General features: G+C 38.1%; 2 protein-coding genes across 3 annotated transcripts in view; both read left to right on the plus strand.

Annotated features, from left to right (window-relative positions):
* Positions 1 to 11,946, plus strand: part of cd81a (CD81 molecule a) — a 34,284-nt gene extending 22,338 nt beyond the window's left edge. Inside the window, exons 3-8 of the mRNA XM_053616809.1 lie at positions 5,480 to 5,577; positions 6,495 to 6,569; positions 6,760 to 6,873; positions 8,502 to 8,594; positions 8,883 to 8,966; positions 9,959 to 11,946. Coding sequence (XP_053472784.1) covers positions 5,480 to 5,577; positions 6,495 to 6,569; positions 6,760 to 6,873; positions 8,502 to 8,594; positions 8,883 to 8,966; positions 9,959 to 10,021 — 527 coding nt within the window. The 3' untranslated portion in view covers positions 10,022 to 11,946. The remainder of the gene's footprint in view (positions 1 to 5,479; positions 5,578 to 6,494; positions 6,570 to 6,759; positions 6,874 to 8,501; positions 8,595 to 8,882; positions 8,967 to 9,958) is intronic.
* A 643-nt stretch (positions 11,947 to 12,589) lies between these two features.
* pkp3b (plakophilin 3b) overlaps positions 12,590 to 22,509 on the plus strand; it is a 33,210-nt gene continuing 23,290 nt past the window's right edge. The window contains exon 1 of one of the 2 annotated variants that reach the window (XM_053616803.1): positions 12,590 to 14,406. In XM_053616803.1, the coding sequence (XP_053472778.1) occupies positions 14,244 to 14,406 (163 nt within the window). In that variant the 5' untranslated portion in view covers positions 12,590 to 14,243. The remainder of the gene's footprint in view (positions 14,407 to 22,509) is intronic. The other variant, XM_053616804.1, reaches the window with a different exon arrangement.

The following is a 22,509-nucleotide window of genomic DNA, read 5'->3' on the forward strand; positions in this document are numbered from 1 at the left end:
TATAAGACCTAACCAGCACCAAACCTGCATTTATATTGCAACCAGGATCGACTAGTAGAAAAGAAGTGCTTTTCTCAGAGATTATCTGCTTTAATGCTTGCTCATCATAATGAGCATGTGATGCTGCTTGAAATAATATAGCTGGAATGAGAATGGCAAGTTATTAGCATCTGGGAGCAAGGGTCAGGACAGGTTATCTCGAACAGTAGAGTGCAGACATAAGCACGCACATCCTCCCTAAATTCTTTTCAAAGGAAGTCAGCTTCTCTAAATTTATGTACAGACTCAATCAGCAGTTGAACCCAGGGAAGTGTGTGTATACACTTTGGAAAGGAACGCTTTTCCTAAAAGATCTGTTTCACTTCTCCTTATCAGGACATACATAGACCACTCATAATGTCCAGTGCTCGAATTGTCACAGGTCTTGCCCCATCGATTCCCACTGTGGCCCTGTGTGCGCGGAGTTTGCATGTTCTCCCTGTGCTGCAGGGGTTTTCTCCGGGTACTCCGGTTTCCTCCCCCAGTCCAAAGACATGCATGGTAGGCGGATTGGCATGTCTAAAGTGTACGTTGTGTAAGAATGGGTGTGTGAATGTGTAAGTGATTGTGCAATGGATTGGCACCCTGTCCAGAGTGTACCCCGCCTTGTGCCCGATGCTCCTGGGAAAGGCTCCAGGTTTCCCGTGACGCTGAAAAGGATAAGCGGTATAGAAGATGGATGGATGAATCAATCAATCAGTGGGTGTACCAAACAATCATAAAACAAAGAAGAATTATTAGATTATCACTAATTATTACTCTGCCAGTGTCACTCAGTCCCTGTCTATAAATTCCTTCAGAAAACAGTGTATGGTGCAGATGAGCATGTTTAGAGCTTTCAGACGAAAAAAATCTCATTATCATTAAAAATAATTTGGGATTACTTATGAAACTCGGGGGGGGGGGGGGATTATGAACAATGTTGCATTGTATCAGCATAATTATTTAATTAGTAGTCTTATGTGTCTAGTATTCTAATTTCAATGAAACACCAGGGGACACCCCCAAGTTAATTTTTTGGGGCCTTATTTGGGGGGGGGGGTGTCAATCAATAAATTGATTCGTTGACAACTATTTTCATAATCGATTGTTATTGATTAGTTGGTGCAGGTCTAAACCCAAATGTCTTCGATGTATAGCAAAAACAATAGAATTGGCCTTGCTGTTCTACTTCTTCCAGACTGGACTGTAAATGGACCAAAAGGGTGAAGGTTTTTGTTCATGTAATAACAACTTGGTTATATATGGATCTTGACTCAATCAAAAAGGGAACACCTACATGTACTGATATATTACCAGTGAGATGACTATAATCAGTGGAAGCTTTGGAGAGTAACGGTTCTGTTTAAAAGAGGACAGCGAAAAAACGCGAAAACAGGAAGGTGAAATATGTCATTATGCCTGAAATTATACCCTGCAAGGCCAAGGTCTGTAGGGCTGGACTCCTGAAGGAGAGGATATAGCTTGACTCTTTAAAATATATATATATATATATATATATATATATATATATATATATATATATATATATATATATATATATATCAACATTTGTAAAGGGATCGTCTCCATAGGCAGGAATCCTATTTATATGGAATGGGTGGTCTTGAACAATGCCCACCCTGAGGTTTTCTAAAAACAGCACATCTAGAAGTGTTTTCTTCCTTTATGTCACAGCAATTTGCCAGACTCTCTTTTTTTCTTCTTCGTCTTCTTCTTGAAGTCAGTTAGACAGAATAGAAAACTTGCTGTACATTACAAAGCGCTGACATTGAAGACTCCTGCCATAAATGTTAGAACAATGTGTTCTTACAGCAAACATCACCATGGCAATGATTATGTAGCATGTCTGTCATACAAGTACCAGTGAATATTAATGTTCAAATTAATTTTAATTACAGGTGATATTACTGACATAGCTGCTGTAATTATAGTAATTGTTTGTGGTTGTAGATTAACTGTAGTTAAGGTACGATACTGTACTTCATGTCACAGAAGAAAAACATAAAAACCCAAGCTCTGGTGTTAAAAAAGTCAAGAGGAAAATTCCTTCCAGCCCCCCCAGTAATGGCCCCTCTTCTCTGTCTAAAATAAGTCTCCAAGTTTCGCTCTTTCTCTCTCTCGCTCGCTCTTTCTCTCTGCTTCACATCATCCCTTTCCACTGAGGTTGCACTACAGCCCATCTGTTTGTGTTTAAAGTCAGTAGAGTGTACACCGTCTGTTCTTTCTTTTCCTTTTTAGGGACCTTGTGCCACTTGTTTGGCTTTTTTACACTCTTTCTTGCTTCCTCTTCTTTTTTTTTTTATAGTTCATTCCCCATTACTTTTCCAGCATCCTCATTCTTCATAGCTAATGGTGCCTCGGGTTTTATTTCATTAGTCTCCATTTTTCCATACTTTGTTTGTCTTGGGTATTCCCGCTATATGCCACACCCTGCTCTCTTTCTATTTTTCCCTCTCTCTCTTTCACTGCTGATTCACTGTCGCTGATTCACTGTCCCTGACTGGCTGATTTGAACAGCGTTGTAATGTATGACTTTTTAATCTGTGAGAGATTCCATCATTTTCTTTTTCTCTTTCTTTCCCTTTATTTGTGGCAGGGGGCCAGGCAGTTGCTTTAAGAATTCAAAGAGAATAGCAGCTGCATTTGGCACGGCACATATCTTTTCTTTCTTTCTTTTTTTTCTGTGTGTTTTTGTTTTTTCACTAAAACAAAATCCATTCCTCAGCACCCCAGTCCACCCCTCCACGCTACACAATTTGTTTTTACTATATTTGTGAGGACCGTTTATTGACTTTTAGGCAAATGCCCCAACATTCGGCAAATTCTTGTGCGTTTTTAATTGTTATGGGAACATTTGGTTCTTAAAAGGACTTAAACATGCCCACTCACACAGACAGACCTTTCAAGGCCAAAACAGGGAGGATGGACTCTGTTCACTTTTTTTTTAATGAAAACTAAGGTGAAAAAAAAAAAATCAACTGCCTTTTGTCTAACCAAAATATATTGTGTTTGCTGTGTAATAATTGCACCTGTTGGAGTAAGACCAAGACCAAAACCTTTAGTTTCAATGACCACTTTTACATGCACATGAAAATTCCTATATTAATTGGAACTTGGTAATATTCTAATTAGTATCGAGTCATGTAAACGCTCCAGTCCGATTGCTCGATTCAGATTAAGACTATATTCTGATTCCCATCCCTGGAATACGAACGTTTAATCGGAAATTTGTTGCATGTATACACCTTATTTTAAAAAATCCACTGAAAGGAGATGTATGTAAACATAGTCAGTGACTAAAACTGTTTACTTTCACTTCACTAAAATTCCTCTAGTTTTTTATCAGCTAATTCTACACTAAAACTCAGTGACTAAAATATGACTACTGTTAATTCTAAAACTCAGATCAAATTTACTGTCAGAAAAATGAACAGTGGCTATGTGTCACAAGCGCATCACGAATATGACTAGTGTGTTTTATGAGAAGCACACCCTGATTTGCTTTATCATGCACTCTCATTTGAAAGTATTTAAACTTTTGCATCGATTTTTGATTAACTGAAACAAGTAAGGAAGTCAATAGTGAGCTTTTTGTCTTGCGAGCAGCTTGATGCTGACACAAACGGAACACTGTCTCCGATGTATGTGAGCAAGAAAGGGAAAGTGCAAAGGGAAAGAAGCTGAGCAAAACAGGGTGGATGCAGAGAGAGAGAGAGAGAGGGAGAGAGAGATTGGTCTGCATTGTCCAGCTGATCAGCATGCCAGTCACGCAGCGCTCGCCCTGAGTGTGTCTCAACGAGCTGTAGGCTGATGACTGACTGTTCTCTATGCCAGATACCCAACACAATTAAGCTACCATCCCCCATCCCTCCATCAATTTCTCTAAATGCCTCTATGCACCAACCATCGAGACGTTACGCAGACTTTTTATTAAACCTAGGAATCCAAAATCAAATTATCCCCTGGAGACGACTGAAAGTTAGAGGTAGTATAAAGATGTTAACCTTTCTCCCACCCCACCCACTGCCTGTGTCTTGTTCCTGTTATTATATATTGTTCCTGTGAAAATTGGGGTTGGCGGATAGTAATGGATGATATGAGACCAGGAAAAACAAGAGAGAGAAAGGAAGGCCACAAGGTGCTCTAGCACAAGCGAAATTGTCAACTGTCAAGTGACAACCAATTGTCTGAACATGTTTAGGTAATTATTTTCCCACACTGGGCTCTGATGCAATTTGATGCTTTTAAGGTGTGGATTTGAGGAAGGAAGAGAAAAGAGGAGAGGGAGGGCCATGTTCTCATTCCCATTACAGGGTCCTTTATCCTTTATTCCTCTGTAAAGTGCTGGAATATTTTTGGCTTATAAATAAAAGGCACATTTGCAGTTTGGGCTGTAGAAACCGAGTACAAGATGGAGGATGTTGGTGATTTTGACTGTATATCTGCTTCTTAAATGACTTATAAGAAGCACACGTAGGCTCTTGTTTTTACATATCTATGCTGTCGTTTACTAGGTCAAATGATTTGCAGTGTTATGTAATAACGGTATTTTTCTAGTCTTGCTCAGTCTCTGTTCTCCTCTGTCTGGGCATGGTTGCCATGGTTACAGCACTAGTGCAATTGCCAGACCTCTGTAAACAGACTGAAATGTTGGAAACGCGGTTTCATGTCTATTTTTTTCCGTGTCTCACTTTCTTTTTTTTCTTTTGCTAATTTTGGACATTCTTTTGGACATCTGCTGGTTTCCCACTAATATGTCATATAAATATATCAAAAATATAAATAAAACTGTTTGTTTTTATTGTCTTTTTATTTTGATAGTTGTCGCAGTGGAAAATAAAAGTGAAGTAAGAAAGTGCTAATGTTAATGCTTGCAAAAAGTCACATTCACTTAACTGGGAGGGACTAGTGTGTACATAAAATTGCTCCCACAATGACACCTGGTGGTCATAATGGAGTATTACACTCTCAACACTATTATATTGTGACGCTGAGTACAAATACTTGAGACAGCAGTTCATTTCAAACAGGTATATTTAGATGATCTACGATTAAGCAAATGCATTTTTTTATGTAATGATCTGTGTATATTTTGTATTGCTACTTATGATTGAAGTCCAGTCACTAGAGAAGAAACTTAAATACCACTGGAACATGAGCCTTAATCTGCATTTAACATTTGGTTAGAGTGACATTTAGGGAAACAAGAACTTACAGCCTACAGAGCCTGAACAAGTGTTAAATGATCGTTTCAAAGTCACCGACTGGAATGCTGGAGTATGACTTTGTGAATTTGCAAGGAAATGGAAACACCCCCCACTCAAAAATTCAATACTAGCTCATGTTCTCTGGCAAATAGTCAAACTGTTAAAATCACAGAAATGTACAAGGTAAAAAAAAATCTCTAGTATTGACCTGCTGTCTTTCCCTCCTGTAGGTGTCTACATCCTGATTGCTGTTGGCGCTGTGATGATGTTTGTTGGGTTCCTCGGTTGCTATGGCGCCATCCAGGAATCTCAGTGCCTGCTGGGAACTGTGAGTCACTCATTATCCAGTTAGCACATTTGTCATCTCCCTCAGTCATCTACCTCAGAGCGACCAAACTGCTTTCACATTTTAGTGCTAAGTTTTCTCACCTTTTTTTTTTTTAATACACAGCTTTGACAGTTCAGTAATAAATATTGCACTTAATTTGAACATGTGCTGCAAACAAGTGCACAGCTTTATTTTTGAGCATTTATTCACCTTTAGTAACTGCTTTATCCCGGTCTGGGTCCTAATCCAGAACCTATAGTGGGAACACTGGGCACAGACGAATTCACCATAGTGCACATACTCATTCACATCTAGGGTAGCAAGTTCACATAAGCATAGGCATTGGCACATTGGCAATTCACATAGCTTCATGTTTTTGGACGTTGGAAGGAAACCGGAGAACCCGGTTGAAAACAGGGGTCCTGGGGCTGTGAGGCAGCAGCGCTACCCGCTGCACCTGTGTGCCACCTGGCTTTATTCTACAACTGCTAACGGAATAAAACTTCCTAAATTGTTTTATATGTCTGTTGTCGCTCATGCAGATAATTTTAAGGTTGACATGTTATTACAAACATATAAACAACTAAATAGTAACTCTAAATATTAACTTATATCACCATTGTTGGTTATCACTTAACCACATTTCATCTTAATATATTACCTGTAAACCCATGCCACTATTGGCTGACGGTCATGAAAAGTCCATCTTTGATGCCCAGATATACCATTATTTATTTTAAGAGCCCCCCCCCCCCCCCATGTTATAATGACAAATATAGAACCCTTGGTGTTATCTATTTATATAAAATCTATTTCTTTACCACATAATATACAACACACAATAAACACACAGTTTGCATTCTGTTTGATGGAAAGAGTAGAGAATACATTATCACTCTGATTTTTTTCCTTCCCAGTTCTTTGCCTGCCTGGTCATCTTGTTTGCCTGTGAGGTTGCTGCTGGTATCTGGGGATATATTCACAAGGACCAGGTGAGGGGGAAATGTACTCACATATTCACAAGAGACACTAATTGCGTTCTCCATTATGGACATGGACAGACTCGAACATGATTCCAAACACTAGTTATAATGTATATCCATGCCACCTTCTATTTACACACGTAGACAGCAGCTTCCAGCAAATGCGATGAACTATCATGATGCTCTTCACTGCTTTCAGATTTCTAAAGATGTGATCGGCTTCTATGACACTGTGTATGACCGAGGCTTACAGGAAACACTCACAGAGAAGAAAGAGGCTGCGGCTGCTGTACTGAAGGTCTTCCACGAGTCTGTGAGTTACATTTCCATTTATTCATTTAGCAGACACTCTTATCCAAAGTGACTTACAAATGAGGAAATACAAGCAAAGCGATATCACGCGGAGAACACTGCAAGTAGTGCTACCATGTAAGAGTTATTATCGAGTTCACCTAACCTCTCACGTACAGAGGTGCTTGAAAGTTTGTGAACCTTTTAGAAATGTTTACATTTCTGCATAAATATGACCTAAAAAATCATGATATCAGCATCATCATCAAGTCCTAAAAGTAGATAAAGAGAACCCATTTAAACAAATGAGACAAAAATATTAATCTTGGTCATTTATTTATTGAGGTGTGACCCCCTTGTTCTGCAATAACTGCACCTAAATGTTTCCGGTAACTGTTGATCAGTCCTGCACATCGGCTTGGAGGAATTTTAGCCCGTTCCTCAGTACAGAACAGCTTCAACTCTGGGATGTTGGTGGGTTTCCTCACATGAACTGCTTGCTTCAGGTCCTTCCACAACATTTGGTTAAGGTTAACTTTATTCTTCTTCAACCATTCTTTGGTAGAACGACTTGTGTGCTTAGGATCACTGACTTGCTGCATGATCCACTTTTCTTAAGATTCAGTTCATGGACAGATTTTCCTTTAGAATTCACTGGTATAATTCAGAATTCATTGTTTCATCAGTGATGGCATTTTTGTCTAATTTGTTTAATTGGGTTCTCTTTGTCTATGTTTAGGACTTGTGTGAAAATCTGATGTTTTAGGTCATATTTGTGCAGATGTGGAAAATTCTGAAGGGTTCACAAACTTTCAAGCACCACTGTCTTTTATGCACCACATAAAGAGTCATGTTGTACTCTACTTTCTTTTTTAAACATATTAACATTTTAAATTCCTTTGCATAAGGGATAATTTAGGGATGAGTGATTTGTTGAAAACTATAATAATACTATTATTAAATCTCAAACACATTCAGTGATACATGATATGTATCACAATATACAGGTTTGCTAACAAATGGCCAGCAAAACTGAACTGGAATTAAAATCCATCAAGATTTTAAGTGTAAAATTTTAACATCAAATTAGCTGCTTCCAGTCAGTTTGTAATTATGCAAAAAAAAAAATGGACATCAGAATATCTCAGAAAATCTTGACTCAGTGACATCATTTATCATGATATTGACATTATATCGTCTTATTGCCCAGCCATAGGAAAATTTGTTAAGGCTGTTTATTATTTCAAATAATCAAAAGAGTCATTTTCAAGAAGCAGTGTATTTGTCATATGACACAGACCACTTTTTGCACTTGCTCATGCTTCATTAAGTGGCTTTAAGAAACCTAAAAGCAGCACACAAAATGTTTTGATGTTGTACTCGTACTTCCAGCAGTATTCAACACATAGAATTTGCAGAAATGTACCTGGACACTCACAGACAACGTTTTTATTAATAAATGACCTTATCTAGTAAAGGAATCACTTTATTTTTGTCTGAAACACTAGATTCTAAAGCTGTTAAAGCTTTAGTTATCAAATTCAGATTCTTGAACTGGTCACTCCTTACTTGGCCTGATTGTTGTTGTTTTTTGACACATTGATTTGACACTGTATTCTGTATAAAATGTTTTATCTCTCTGCTTTTCAGCTGCAATGCTGTGGCAAGGGTCAAGTCACCTCAGTTCTAACTAGCTGGGCGACCAATCTGTGTTCTAATACAGGCGTTCTGAAGGTCAATCCGGTAAGCCCTACCCATACACACCATTTATTTTAATTTATTCTTAAGTCTTTAGGCTTTACTTAAAATGATCATTCTGTAAGTACCTCAACTAGTTCAATTCGCATTTGTTTTGCTTTCACAAAAAATAACAAAAGCTCAAAAGATTAAACAATGACAATTTTTCACAGCTTTCTTTGCTCATATTTACCAGTGGAGGGCACTGAATTTATTTATTTTTATTTATTTATTTTTTCCCTCTGACCACATACACTGGGATGTGTCTGACCAAACCAATATATTATTTCTCAGGACTGTCACACCAAAATCAAAGAGCTCTTCAATGACAAGATCTACCTGATTGGCATCGCTGCCTTGGTTGTTGCTGTCATCATGGTGAGTGATTTTCGGCCCGACTTTGCTGTCGCAGACAAAAATCACATGTCATAAAAGAATTCATTAATAGTGAGTTGAGATGAGCAGCCTTTGAAATGCAAAAAAATATTATGCTGTTAAAATAATAGTTTAATAAACAAATATCCTTATTACCTCAGACTCACTTGAAGAAAGTTTCTGTTTATGCAACTTCATTTTCTGCTTGATCCCGGATCATTCTGATCGATGAAATAAACAGAACATAGTAATTTTCTTTACTGGGAGGTCTACCAGTAAAGGATTTTCACTGGTTAATCTGACGTGGAGATTAACCAGTGAAAATCCTTTACCGGTAGACCTCCCAGTAAAGAAAATTCGGTTAAGATTATAGTGCGATCATCTCATACAGTGTAACAAGTAACAGTCTTGAAAGACCGCTGTAATCACACAGTCTAAAATCAGATTAAGAGAGAAAGAGAGGGCTCCCAAATGGGCATTCACCTTATAGTTGAAAAATCATGCCATGATGCCACAGCCATCCGTGGCCAGGAGCAAAATTTGTAGTGCTCTCTGGGAGGGAGAGATGGCATACTCGACACTCACCAATCGTGGCCATCTGTGAGTTCATGTATATGGAAGAGAGAAGCTAGCACTTTCGTCCGAGTGTAATACGCTGCCCTGTGATACAGCCGTTTGAAAAGATGCCGTTGCCTGGCTTCACGTGTCATGGAGGAAGCACATATTAACCTTCACACTCCCCTTTTGGTAGCTGTCATATGATCGTGGAATGCTGGCTGTTGTTTAACATGTATAAAAGATTTCCATAGATCTAGTTTAAGCATAAATTTTAATTAGCCACAAGGAAAGTGTTACCATTTTAATTCTTATTACCTAATTGTGTGTCTTACTCTGCCTTTGTGAGCCTTTGGGTTGTTTGGGGTTGTTTTGCTATATTGAGAATATGATTTACTTTTGCTTATAATTTTTTACTTTGTTCCTTTTTTATTTTAAAGATCTTTGAGATGATCTTCAGCATGGTGCTCTGCTGTGGAATCCGAAACAGCCCTGTATACTGAAATACGATTGGGCGAACCAGGCTGTGGGTGTGTGACATCTGGAGATACCAGCCAATGAAATTGAAGGAAAACTTATTCTCCTGATTCATTTTTGTATCTACCCTAATTACCTAATGTAGTCAATTTGTCTTAAGGAACAAATGATTTTATTCTCTGGTGTGTTAATATGATACTCTGTCACTGTCTGCTGTTGTGCTGCATGTGCATTCTTGTGGCAACACTGACCATGTAAACAATGGCAGACTAGAACAGAATTATTAGATGCTGTACACACACACACACACACACACACACACACAATTAAAAAAAACCGAATTGGATATGTAAAACACATTGGCCATTTACGTTCTGTTTTCTGTATTAGTGTTAACAGTGAGGATAATTACTATTGCTATTGGTTTCTTTTATTCTTTTATTATGTACGTAAGACTTAATTCATTTCTTATGTATGTACAAAAAAAACTGTATATATTTGCAGCCTATTGGCTTTCCAGCATGGATATTGTAATTGAACAGCCCTATGGACCTTCTTTTCTGAATGTGCTTGTACATTTTCTCGTAAAGTCAACCACTAAGAAACAGTATTGGTGAAAAGAAAGAAGGTCAGACCTTAAAACATGCATATTGAAGATGCATTCTTGTACTTTGGTGTAGCCTAAGTATGTGATGCCATGTAGCCTTGGCTTCTTTGTACCAAACATTGTGGGCCAGCCAGCTGATAGAAACGTAGCCATTGCAAGCATGACGATGCTCTAAAATCCTAACAAGTTTTTAGAAATAAAATGTCCTCTAATGCTTATGCTGTGATTAATGATTGCCCGCATGTTGTCCACTGAGGGAGGTTGGAAACCAGCAGAATCATTCACATAGCTACTGCTGGAGTTCCTCTGACCTCTGACCCTAGGCCACCCTTACGCTCCGACTAACCCAAGCCAAAGCTCTTATATACACCTCCCAGCCTTATTGACTGAATGCCCTATCCTTCAAAAAAAAAAAAAAAATGAGACCGCATTATCTAGTATGTCCTCTTGATTCCTAGTGGAATTTCTTACTCGTATATTGTACTCTATATTCTGTAATCCATTTTATGGAATGCTGTGCTTTTGAAAAAAAAAAAAAGAAAGAAATTAAAAGATGATAGTATTGTTTTGTTCCGCCATGCTGGGATCTTCTGACATGCTGGGAGTTGCTTAACAATGTCATAGCATAAAAAAAGTCTACTGAGTGTACTGTAAGGCTGTGGTGTGTGAGTGTGTTTTATGTGTTGATAGTAAAGCCTGTGGGGGAAAATCTAGTTTTTAGGAGTCAGCCTCACTACCGCTGCCATTAACAGCAGTTACTGTACTTCCTCTTCTCTCCACAAGGTGTCGCCCAAATAACATTATTCTAAGACGCTTCCAATGACACTTTGGTTGATTCCTCTAATATTACTTGTGGAAATACACCTGCATCGTATTCACTACATAAATATAATGCACTCCTTCAATCATCTACATTTCTTTTAACCCAACACATACATGCACACACCCTTTACATCGTTTCCTGCATACAAGCTATAATTGACACTTAATGCCTATGCTGATATGCTGATCAAATGTCTTGTAATATGTACAGCTCTATATTATTGTACTAATGACTATGTAAAGGCATTGTGATATCTTTTTTCTGGTACTTTGTCAAATAAAGGACAGAGATTACTGTGAAAGCCAGCCAGGCCTTTGGGATACTTGCAGGCCAACAGAAGGAGTAAGACATCATTTGCATAATAACGGTTAGAAATTACATGAAGAGAAATGATGGAATTCGTAATTATGAGCTTGCGTTGGAATGATTTCGCTTTTCCATTCAGCAGGACCCACTGGCAACTCTCAGTCCAATCTCTGTCCTGGTTCACCTGATTAATATTTTTTGGTTCTTTTTTGTTGCCCAAATACTTAGGGATTAAATGTATTTTACAAATAAAATGTCTGTCATGTCTTCTTTGTTTCAAGTGCAAATCCAGACTACAAATACACTATGCTGCCAAATGTATTGACCTGGACACCTGACCATCACACCCATATGTGCTTATTGAACATCCTGGTCCAGTGTTGGCCCCTTTTTTGCAGTAATGACAGCTTCCACTCTTTTTGGAATGCTTTCCACTAGATATTGGATTATTATTGAAGTTGGGCACTGATGGTTAGGTGAGGAGGCCTGGTGCACTGTCAGCATTCCAGTTCATGTCAAAGGTGTTCAGTGGGGTTGAAGTCAGGGCTCTGTGCAAGCCATTTGATTTCTTCCACAACCAACCTTGGTAAACCATGTTTTCATGGAGCTCAATTTGTGCGCGGGGCATTGCCATGCTGGAACCAGTTTGGGCCTCTTAGTTAAAGTGTATATTCACCCCTTCTATTCACTGATTTATCAGTTTATTCGTTGGTTTAAATTGTTTAGTTTGCACTCCTACTTGTTCTACAATTCCAGAAGAAATGTTGGGTTTTAATGTCATGAAGATTTTCCTTTTTTAAAGTTATAAGTGTTAGCCTAAAAAAAAAAAAGAAAGAAAGGTTCTCAGGATTGTGAATCTTGGAGAGGCTTTCGTGAGGAACAGTGGACACTGCCCAACATGGTGACATGTCACATTTATGGGATGGGTGTATTTGACTGAGCAGCCAAGTGCTGTATTTTACTGAGCTGCTTTTTCATTTAAGGAACAAAGGGTTCTTAGTTCTCCTTTCACACAGAGAGAATTGGGGGGGGCAGATTCAAACAAATCTGATTTAATTTAAGACTACAAGAAGTATACAAATGTGCAAGTATACAAGTAAGTTTCATATTATGCTTCACACCATTTCAGAGAAATGCCTCCTTCAAAATCTTAATTTTAGCAACCTCTGTCCCGATTCTCTGGTTTCCTCAACTCCACATTGAAATGAGTTTTTGCCTGGTTTCATTCCTCTTTCTGAAGAACCACTGCTCTCCCACACAGCCATCAACTTCTGATATTTATAATGAGGAGAAGGGAGGGATGATGTAATCTATTTCTGAGTGGGTATAGCTGAGTTCCACCTCTTTTCACCCCGTTGATAAGGGAGCCTCCTTAGAAACAAAGAAAAGAGAAACTAAACAGAGAAACTGGAGAAGAAATAACCAAAGAACTAAGAAAGAAATGATAGTTTGATGGATAGTTCTTAGCTTAGTCTTTTGTAAAGTTCTAACTAGAACCTTTATCTATCCATTAAACTATTTAAGAGCCTATTGTTACTGAAAGCATGCTCTTTTACTCATTTTTCTCCTATTTGTGTGTAGTTTCTCTTTTCTTTGTTTCTAAGGTGGCCCCCTTATTGACAGTGTTAAAGAGTAGAAACTAATGCAAAATTGGGGAAATAAAAGTAAAAAGTATACTTTAAATAAAAAGGGCTCTTTGATAGGTTGATGGATAGTTAATGGTTCTTTGTTTACTAATGGGGTTGTATTTGGAAACCTCTTTAATTAAGCTAATAGGCAGAAGGTTCCACATGGAACTTTTAAGGGTTCACCCAAATGTTTTTTTTTGTTTTTTGTTTTTATTCCTAAAAGGTTCTATATTTAACGTAAAAGCAAAGCGTTTTGTAAGTGTATTAGGCTACTGATACAATTTGTATTATACTGATACACTGTTTCTGTGGTTCACTTTGCCTCCTGCATATGTTGGGAAGTTGAACTGAGACTGTGGAGGAATCCATCCACTTATCTCTTTAACCCCCCTGTCCAACCATCCATTAACACCACCCACCTCTACATAGCTCCCTGTCCCGATGGACTGCTGCTGGGGGCACGTAGGGAAGGGTTGCCAGATATTTTTTTCAATTACACATTATTTTGAATAGTTTGTTTACACTGTGCTGGGAAATAAATCCGTGGTATAAAAACATCGTGTTCTGGTCTGGGATGGTCTGAAGTCGCTTGGGGTGGGGTTTAACGCAAAGATCAATAGAGTATAAGAGTCAATAGAGTCAAATCTGGCAACCTGGGCAGAAGAAAACGGAGACTACACTGTGGAACGACGACAAAGGGGTCAAGCTTAATTCCCAATGCAGTCCAGAACCAATCGCTAGTGTGTTTGAGTGCTCTCTTTAAGTTTAAACCACTTTTCTTGCACGGATACAATTTTCTTGGAGATTTGGGATTTTCTCGTACTTAAAGAGACTTTTCTGGGAGACATTGTCATTGCCGGATTGGACTGTGCGTTAGTTTCAGGATGAGCACCAGCGAGGGTCTTTTTTGCTCGGCTTTGCAGCCACACATAGCCGTGAGCACATACGCAGTACCGAATGATCGCGAGCTCACCGCGGACCGGCAGGCGAAGGAGAAGCGCGTGCAGCAGCAGGTCCAGCAGCGGCTCGCGGAAAAAGCGTCATCAGGTGAGGCGCGCGGAAAAGCAAACACCTGCACGAGACAGCTTTGTCTAATTCATGACAACTCATTTTGTCTTACATAAACAAAACAAATGTTAGTTTTTTTTTTGTAAGCTTAATATACTTATTAAAAAACAACTATGGGAAAATAATTCACATTTCAGATGAAGTTCCCCCCCACGTGATTATGTGATGACATGATTACGTGAGGAGGGGGAAAAAACACGTGAATGTGCATTTCACAGTGCTATACCCTGAAATTACACATGCGCCAAATTACTCAAGTGGATACAGTACGTGTGACGTCATGAACCATGTGATCACGTGAGAAAGAATTATTCATGAGAGAAAATCTAATCACATCTGAAAAATGAAAATATGTGACCTATAGCCGAAAAGTAAACATAATGAAAATACATTTTATGTCATGTGTTTAAAAAACAAAACAAAAAAACGTTAAAATAAAAGAATCATGTAAACAATCACATGTGGAGGGAAAAAAATAAATAAAACACACGTGAAAATGAAACCCCAGCATGTGAAGTGTCCAAAACCCGCATTTCAGTTTCACTGGGTGATTAATCCCATGTGAAGTTCATGTGACCTTTCTGTAAAGGTTAGGTTCATGGAATTCCCCTAAATGCCACTTAGTCAAGTGTGGAAAGTCATGCTGCCCAGTTGTGTAGTTTCTCCTCGCTTCATCAGTTTACTGCCTCTTATTATAATTATTATCAGGAAGTCAAAGCTACTGTTTATACATTTGGTTACTATTACGCCGCAAACAGTAGGCTAATGAGATGAACTCCGTAGTTTGCCTGTCTGCGTAGCTTGCCTATTATTAGTACACACAGGTAGTGTCTCTACCCATCTCTGAATACACACAATAAGCCTTTACTATGTCTGTAGCCTTGAACATTTGTTATTGTATTATAGGTTGTATAGTTTACTGTTCAAATATTTGGGAAAAGCCTACAGGCACAAAAGAGAATTTTGAAAAGCTGCCAGCTATCCCTCCAGATAATTGAGATCTGCTTGAGTTTCAAGCCTGAGCTACAAGAAAAACTGGACAGTGTTAAGAGAAAAAAATGCCAACTCGAACCAACTTCCCTAGTAGTTTGACTACATTTCCCTGTATATTGTGATCTTTTTTTTTTCTTTCTTTTTTTTTTTTCTTTTTGCATATCCAGCAATTTGAATTAATCATACTGTCTAACAGATATGACAGTGTTTAAATGTTTCTGTTATTAAAACCACAAACGGGGATCTTTTTGTTAAACTCTGAAGGTTTTTCACAGGGCTTATCTTCAAACTGGACTCCTAATCATCAGGAGCTCAGGATGTCACGGCTGATAGTCATGATGAAAAGCTTGAAAGATAATTGCTGGGTTTTCTCATGGTTCTGTGTTTGTGCAGTGTTTTGACTAATGCTGGACTTCCAGTCGACAGACAGTGATTATGGAAAATCCTGTGGGAAAATTGTCATCGTGTTTTATGTAGATCTTTGTATATCTCAGTGTAGCTTTAATGTAAAAGCCACAAAGCTTCAACAAAGGGGAACTTTCTGCAATTTCTTCTTACCTCAGAAGCCCTGTATGTGGAAGGAGTGTGGCGATTTACTGTAATTTATTACTATTGTTCACAATCCATTCAAGTAAATGCATATTTGTTTTTAAAGACTGGTAGTCAGTTTCAGTGGATTCTGACTCATTTTATCCACAGGATTAGAACCAAAAACAAGACATAAATAAAAAGTCATGATTATGTTTATGGGGGATGGAGGCAGATATGAGTTCATGTTGCTTTACAAATGCAAATTTCTAAAATGGGTCACACCAGACTTTGTGTGTGTGTGTGTGTGTGTGTGTGTGTGTGTGTGTGTGTGTACACGCACAGGTATCACTTACCTCTTCTTGGCTCAAGCTAGGTTTGGAAATTGGGTCATGCCTAAGCCTTTAATGAAGCTATACTGTTAACATCATGTTTATGCCTTCACCTACTACTGTGAAAGACAAACCCACAAGTGTTTGCTACAGATTTACATTTATATAAGCAGATATATTTATCAGCAATACATTAGACATAACCTTTAGATTGTGTGTACTTTAGTATGGCCCCTGGAGCATCATTCATAAGCATGATTTACAAGAATACACCAACTTTTTTTAAAACCTAATCTCTATCTAATGCATTTGGTGTGTATGGATAATTTCCCCAGAAAGAATTTTGACTCATTTCCCTGTCCCAGGGAAGGAACAGAAAACTGCTGACTGGAAATTCCCTTATAATTAAAGTTTATGGGAAGTTGGGCCAGCTCTAAATCTGTGCAATTCATCCTTTATGTGCGTAACTTTGACTAAGTGGAAGACCATGAGGCTGTTTTCCTTCAAGGGAAGTTTTCTTTCCTGTCCGATTGTTTCTTTTTCAATTATGTACCAATAGCAGGTTTTTGGTTTATGATCACAACCAGATAGAGATTCCAGATTGCTAATAAATAGTGAATTAGAAAATAAGAAAGATGGACTACAAAATATTTTGAAAAGTATTTGTTGGTGGTCGGTGACGAAACATTTAAGTGATCTAAAGTTTTTAGATACAATGTTGAGATGCCTCAGGAATTTCCGTATGAGAAGAGTGACCATGCCATGATCTGGCACAAACGTGTTTTAGTGTTTCAAGGCTATGCTGTGTCCTGCATAATTCCATCCATCAGCTGCTGTGTTTTCTAAAATCCAATTTTTCAGAAATCGTGCTGTTGATGGACTAGATGTGTTTTGATTACAAAAGGCTTTGTCTTTAGTGTCATTAAAGGATCATGAAACCCCCCTCTTTCAGCTCGTCTACCTCACAATCTTTTTGAAAAATGCAACATAAATGGGTGTGGATGGCTGTGAGAAGAAGGGAGGGGTTACCTGGGCGTGGCAGGGCAAGTCAGGGATGAGAACACGCAGTCTCATGAATAATTATGAGACACCGACGCGTCATCGAAGTACTATAGTACGTTTCTACACCACTGCCTGTGATGTCGACACAATGTAGATTTTAAACCCGGAAGATGAAAATAGCGGAAAAAAACTCAAAATTAACCAGTTTTCTACGGATGCTAACATTGTCTTTTATGATGTGCGACACAAACACCTCTGTTAAAATCTCAAAAAATGTAGTTTAGTGTTTCATGACTCTTTAAGGTGAACGAAACAGTATTGGTTTCTGTCATGCACTGAGTCTTATGAGTCCAGGTTGGAGATTTCTCAAATTAAATTAATTTAAATGCATATAATAGTAGTGTTGGGCTGAGCGATTCATTTACCTGAATTGATTCAAATGACTTAAGTCACTGAAGGGACTCATTAATTTTAACTCTAGGAAATACAGACAGTGGTGCTTATAAGGTGGGCTCAAAATGTCTGCTCCATGTTTTCTGACTGAAGGAGGTCATGGTTTAGTTCCTTATGGCCCTGTGCACCAAGAACTGCCCAAGTAGTAGCAGCAGGTGATGGAGTGCTATTTTTATTTATTTATTTTTTTAACCAGAATTTGGCAATGGCATGCGAACCAGCCAACTTATCTCCTCATCTGTATTAACAGTCCCAGCAAGCTACCACACTCCACTGCGATGTATCTCATTGCTGGGGGTGTTGCCTGTAGCTTTTCTGTACCCATTAGGCCTGCATTGGGTACAGCCAAGAGCAACTGTGCCCCGTGTTAGGGATAAAACCTACATACATAGCATTGTATACTTGCCGTACCAGTGTGGCAGCTCTTTTCAATTTACATCCAGAGCTTTTTCAGCCTGTATAACCAGTGAGGCCTAGATCTCAACCTTGGATCAGCCTGTTTGTATCACATTACACAGAGATTCAGTGTGCACTTAATTGGACGTAAGAGCTCTTTAATGAAATTAGGGCTGCAACTAACGATTATTTTCATAATCGATTAGTTGGCCGATTATTTTATTTTATTATTAATTGGATGGGGCGGGGCAGACGTTCAGTACCTTTTTTTTAATTATTTTATTTTTTTTTTTTTTAATTATTATTTAAAATAAAAATATTTAAAACTGAGTGTTACAAATATAAACTTCAGACTAAAACTTTACACAACTGTTTGTCCAAAACAGAAAAGAACCCAATACACACACAAACACACACACACACAAGAATATATATTATTAATTTAGGACTGCTTTTTGTGAATCCATAAAAAATGCATAAGTACTTATAAATATAAACTAAATAAATAAGAATTTTATATATATATATATAAAAAATACATAATATGCATTATTTTTATGGATGCACAAAAAGCACAGAATTAAACTACAGTCCTAAATGAATAATAAAAACTTCCTTTGACTGCACCTTGTGGTTTCTGTTACTCACTGCCTTTAGGAATATTATTTTACTTGTGTTTACTTTTGATAATAATGTTTTAATTAGACATTACAGATCTTACTCGCGCTTCCACTCTGTATCACCACGTCTGCTTCGCGCGTGATCAGCAACGTGGCCTCGTTACTAACACATCACTACCATTATAATAAACAACAGAAGTCACACTGCAAGCGTGCAAATACAGCATATGATGACAATAAAGTGAAATTAAACTAAACCTTTTAAGCAACTCGTGACCGCATCACTGTCATGCTCGTGCTACACAAACTCCGCTTTATAAAGTTTGATCTTCTTGGCGGTGTTTAATATAAAATGTTCACCTGCCTTAGAAGACTTAGAGGTCGCACACTTTCTTTCTCAGTCACGTGACAATTTCGCCTCCGTCTGTTGGAGACTGAGGTCATGTTGGGAATAAAATATAGCTGACAGAAACAGTAAAGTGAAGAAAGTCAGTGTCGGTGACTCTGGGTATTAGGCTAAAGATAGCGTTGTCGCATTACGTGCGTATGGAAGTGGCTTAAACTTCTGGTTAGTAAAAACAATGCTAGTGATATATTTGAGATGATCTTACCTTTCTAAAATCCACACAATAGACGGTAGTGCAGAGTGTAAGTGTATAGTACGTCATTTGGGACACAACTTTATTATTTATTCCGAAGTGTGTTTTCGGAACAGAAGTAACACAATGAGTAAATCTCCCCCATGCCGCGCGCAGACCGACTAATCGATAATGACATTAGTTGACAACGATTTTCATAATCGATTATGATCGATTTTATTGATTAGTTATTGCAGCTCTGAATGAAATTGACACCTAGTGAGATAACCAAGTCACTCTCTTGGACGACTATACCATGAAATGGGTAAGGAACTTAATTAGCTGTGTTGAGTAGAAGATAGTGAGTAGTTAACGAAGCTATGTCTTTCTGTCTATGCACACTAAAGATTGGAACAATTATTCTTTTTCCAGGACTGTAGGAAGCATGTAGATGTGATTAGAAATGATTAGCAATTAAGATTATTATCTTAGATGACCAATAGATGACCCTTCACTGCATAAATATTTTAATCTGATGCAGAAGTTTCTGGACTGTGGTGTTTGTGTCAGTTTTTGTTTGAGATATTGTTAAGGAATGAGTAAGACATGAAAGTAGTGACATTAACAATACATTTTGGCCATTTGAACAGTAGAAAATACCAGTAATATAGTTTGATATAGGGAAGAACATTATGTTTAAAGAGAGCCAATGTCGAAAATATACATTTCCATGAATTCAATTCGAGAAAATTTATTATTTAATTTATGTGGCACTTTTAACAGTGGACATTGTCACACAAGTAGCTTTACAGAAATATGGATCTAGATTTAAATTTAGATCCCTAATGAGAAAGCCAGAGGCAGCAGTGGAAAGGAAAAACTTACTAAGATAACATGAGGAAGAAACCTTGAGGGAAACCAGACTTAAAAAGGGAACCCATCCTCTTCTGGGTGACAACGGATGGTGCAATTATGAGTCTTTACACTTTCACAACTGTATGCTATAAAGTCAAACAGTATATGTATGTAAAAGATCTTCTGTATGAGCTTCAGGATCATTAGGCAATGTTTATTGTTTTGATGGCTAAGTTCAGCCCTGAGGTTACCGGGGAAGTTGTCCAGGGTTCAGGTAGAGGTCCAGGGGATCCACTGACTTGTGGAATTCTTGTTTGAATAAAATATGTTGGTTAAAGATATAGGTTTGTCCCAAGCAAATTGGTTAATAAAAAATATTTAGTCCACGTTCATTTAGGTTCTGAATGGCACTCTACTGTTGGTTCAAATTCTAGTAAGTGGTGGTTGTAGATGTTAAACTGTAAAAATGTTCTCATTCGATTAGAAGAAGAAGAAATACAGTTGTACCATATTGTACCATTCGGTTACAGTAGGTTTCAGTGTGATGGATATGACCAAAAACTCTGCTGCTTTTGTATTTTGCTCATGCCTGCTGCCACCTCATCTTCTTTCCAATGTTGTCAAGGCACTCTTCTGGTTCTGAGAACTGAGCCTATTGCCCGTTTCTTCATAGAGGGCTTTGCAGCTGTGTCTGTTTGCTTAATGACCACACAGCATCAAAGGAAGGATAATGAATAGTCAGCAGTAGTTAAATCTCTACTGGCCTTATACCGCAATTAAGGCTTTGATGAAGACGCTTCAGTCACTTTGGGCACTGACCAGTGTACATCATTCAACCCCAGAACAAGCAGCTTTCCATTCAGCCCTGTATTACAAGAAGTTCGCAATTCACAATAGGTTATGAATTTATAAAATTATGAAATTAGTTACTCAGTGTCTGTATGCTTTTGTTCTAAGGACAGAGTCAACAGGCATGAGAATAATAATAATAAAACACGCACTCCTTTTATTATGCGGATTTAACAGTAACAGATTTGCAAAGACACAAAGGAGTAGAGAGCTATACATAGGGCCTTGAATGCATTTCCTCAACTCCTTTGCAAGACAAGAACAGGAAAGAGGAAAAGCGTTACATTGCAGAGACCTGTTCTAGGCCGTGTGAGACAGGATGCAAGTGTGTAAACTTGATACAAGCTTTGTTGGGGCGAATGCAAAAATCCATAACCAGAGCCCAGTTTGCCTGGGGTGAGGCAGACAAAGTTAGATAGGGATAATCTATAATCAGAAATGTAGAATGGAAACTAGGATCAGAACCAGAAAATCAAGGAACTAGAAACCTGAAATGGAACCAGGGTCAAAACGGAAATTTGATATACTGAAAACAAGACTTTGACTTACAGTGGATGATCTAAGAATTCACTTTAGCTGTCTTATGTATGATAAGACAGCTTGATGCTACAAAGTAATAGCAGGGTATACATACTGTACTGTATACAAACTAATCAAGGAGTAACACCGAATAGGTGAACACAATTAGGTAACAAAGCAACGACACAATGGGGTGGAGACAGGACTAGACCAGAAAACACATTTAAACAAAGTAAACACGAATGCTTAGGGAAAACGTAAGGAGCTTTGGTTATTCTCTCATGTCTAAGTAGTTTTAAGTTTGTTTTGAATAGTTGCAAATATTGTAATTCAGCAACTGCTCTTAGACTACTATTATGTCTGGTTTTATGGTTTATTTCTCAATACAGGGAAATTCTTGTTTATGATAATTGCAAATACATTACAGACGCTGTGGATAGACATTAGGTTGGAAATACTGGCATATTCCTTTATGTAGCACTCTTATTTAGTCACGATCTGTCTCTGACAGCCACACAATGACCTGTTCAGTGGTCACTCCTCTTGAATCAGTGACTCCTGTGTAAGAGACATTCCTGACTTATTATTCGGCTGATGTTATCAGTGACACTCTGCTGTTTTTAGACTGCTGATTGAGTGGGAAGCTGTGTGGTGTTCCTGTAGAACTTCTTCAACTCTGAATAAACACTGTGTAATATAGCTGACAGTTATAGCAAGGCTTGGTGTAATACTCCTTAACATTTAACAGGCTACTGTTACTTTAAGATGATGGTGGAAAAAATTTCATCCGCTTCATTATTTAGCTGTCAGTAGGATTTATGATTGCATCCCCAGCTTTAGCAGTACAGCTGCCAGACAATAGCCTCCCTTATTGCATTGCTCGTGAGTAGAACTAGGCTCATTTTGATTGCTTCTTTTAAAATTACAGTAAGGAATTTCCGGTTCATGAACAAAAGG

This window comes from Ictalurus furcatus, chromosome 27 (assembly GCF_023375685.1).
Source record: "Ictalurus furcatus strain D&B chromosome 27, Billie_1.0, whole genome shotgun sequence".
Taxonomy (NCBI): Eukaryota; Metazoa; Chordata; class Actinopteri; order Siluriformes; family Ictaluridae; genus Ictalurus; species Ictalurus furcatus.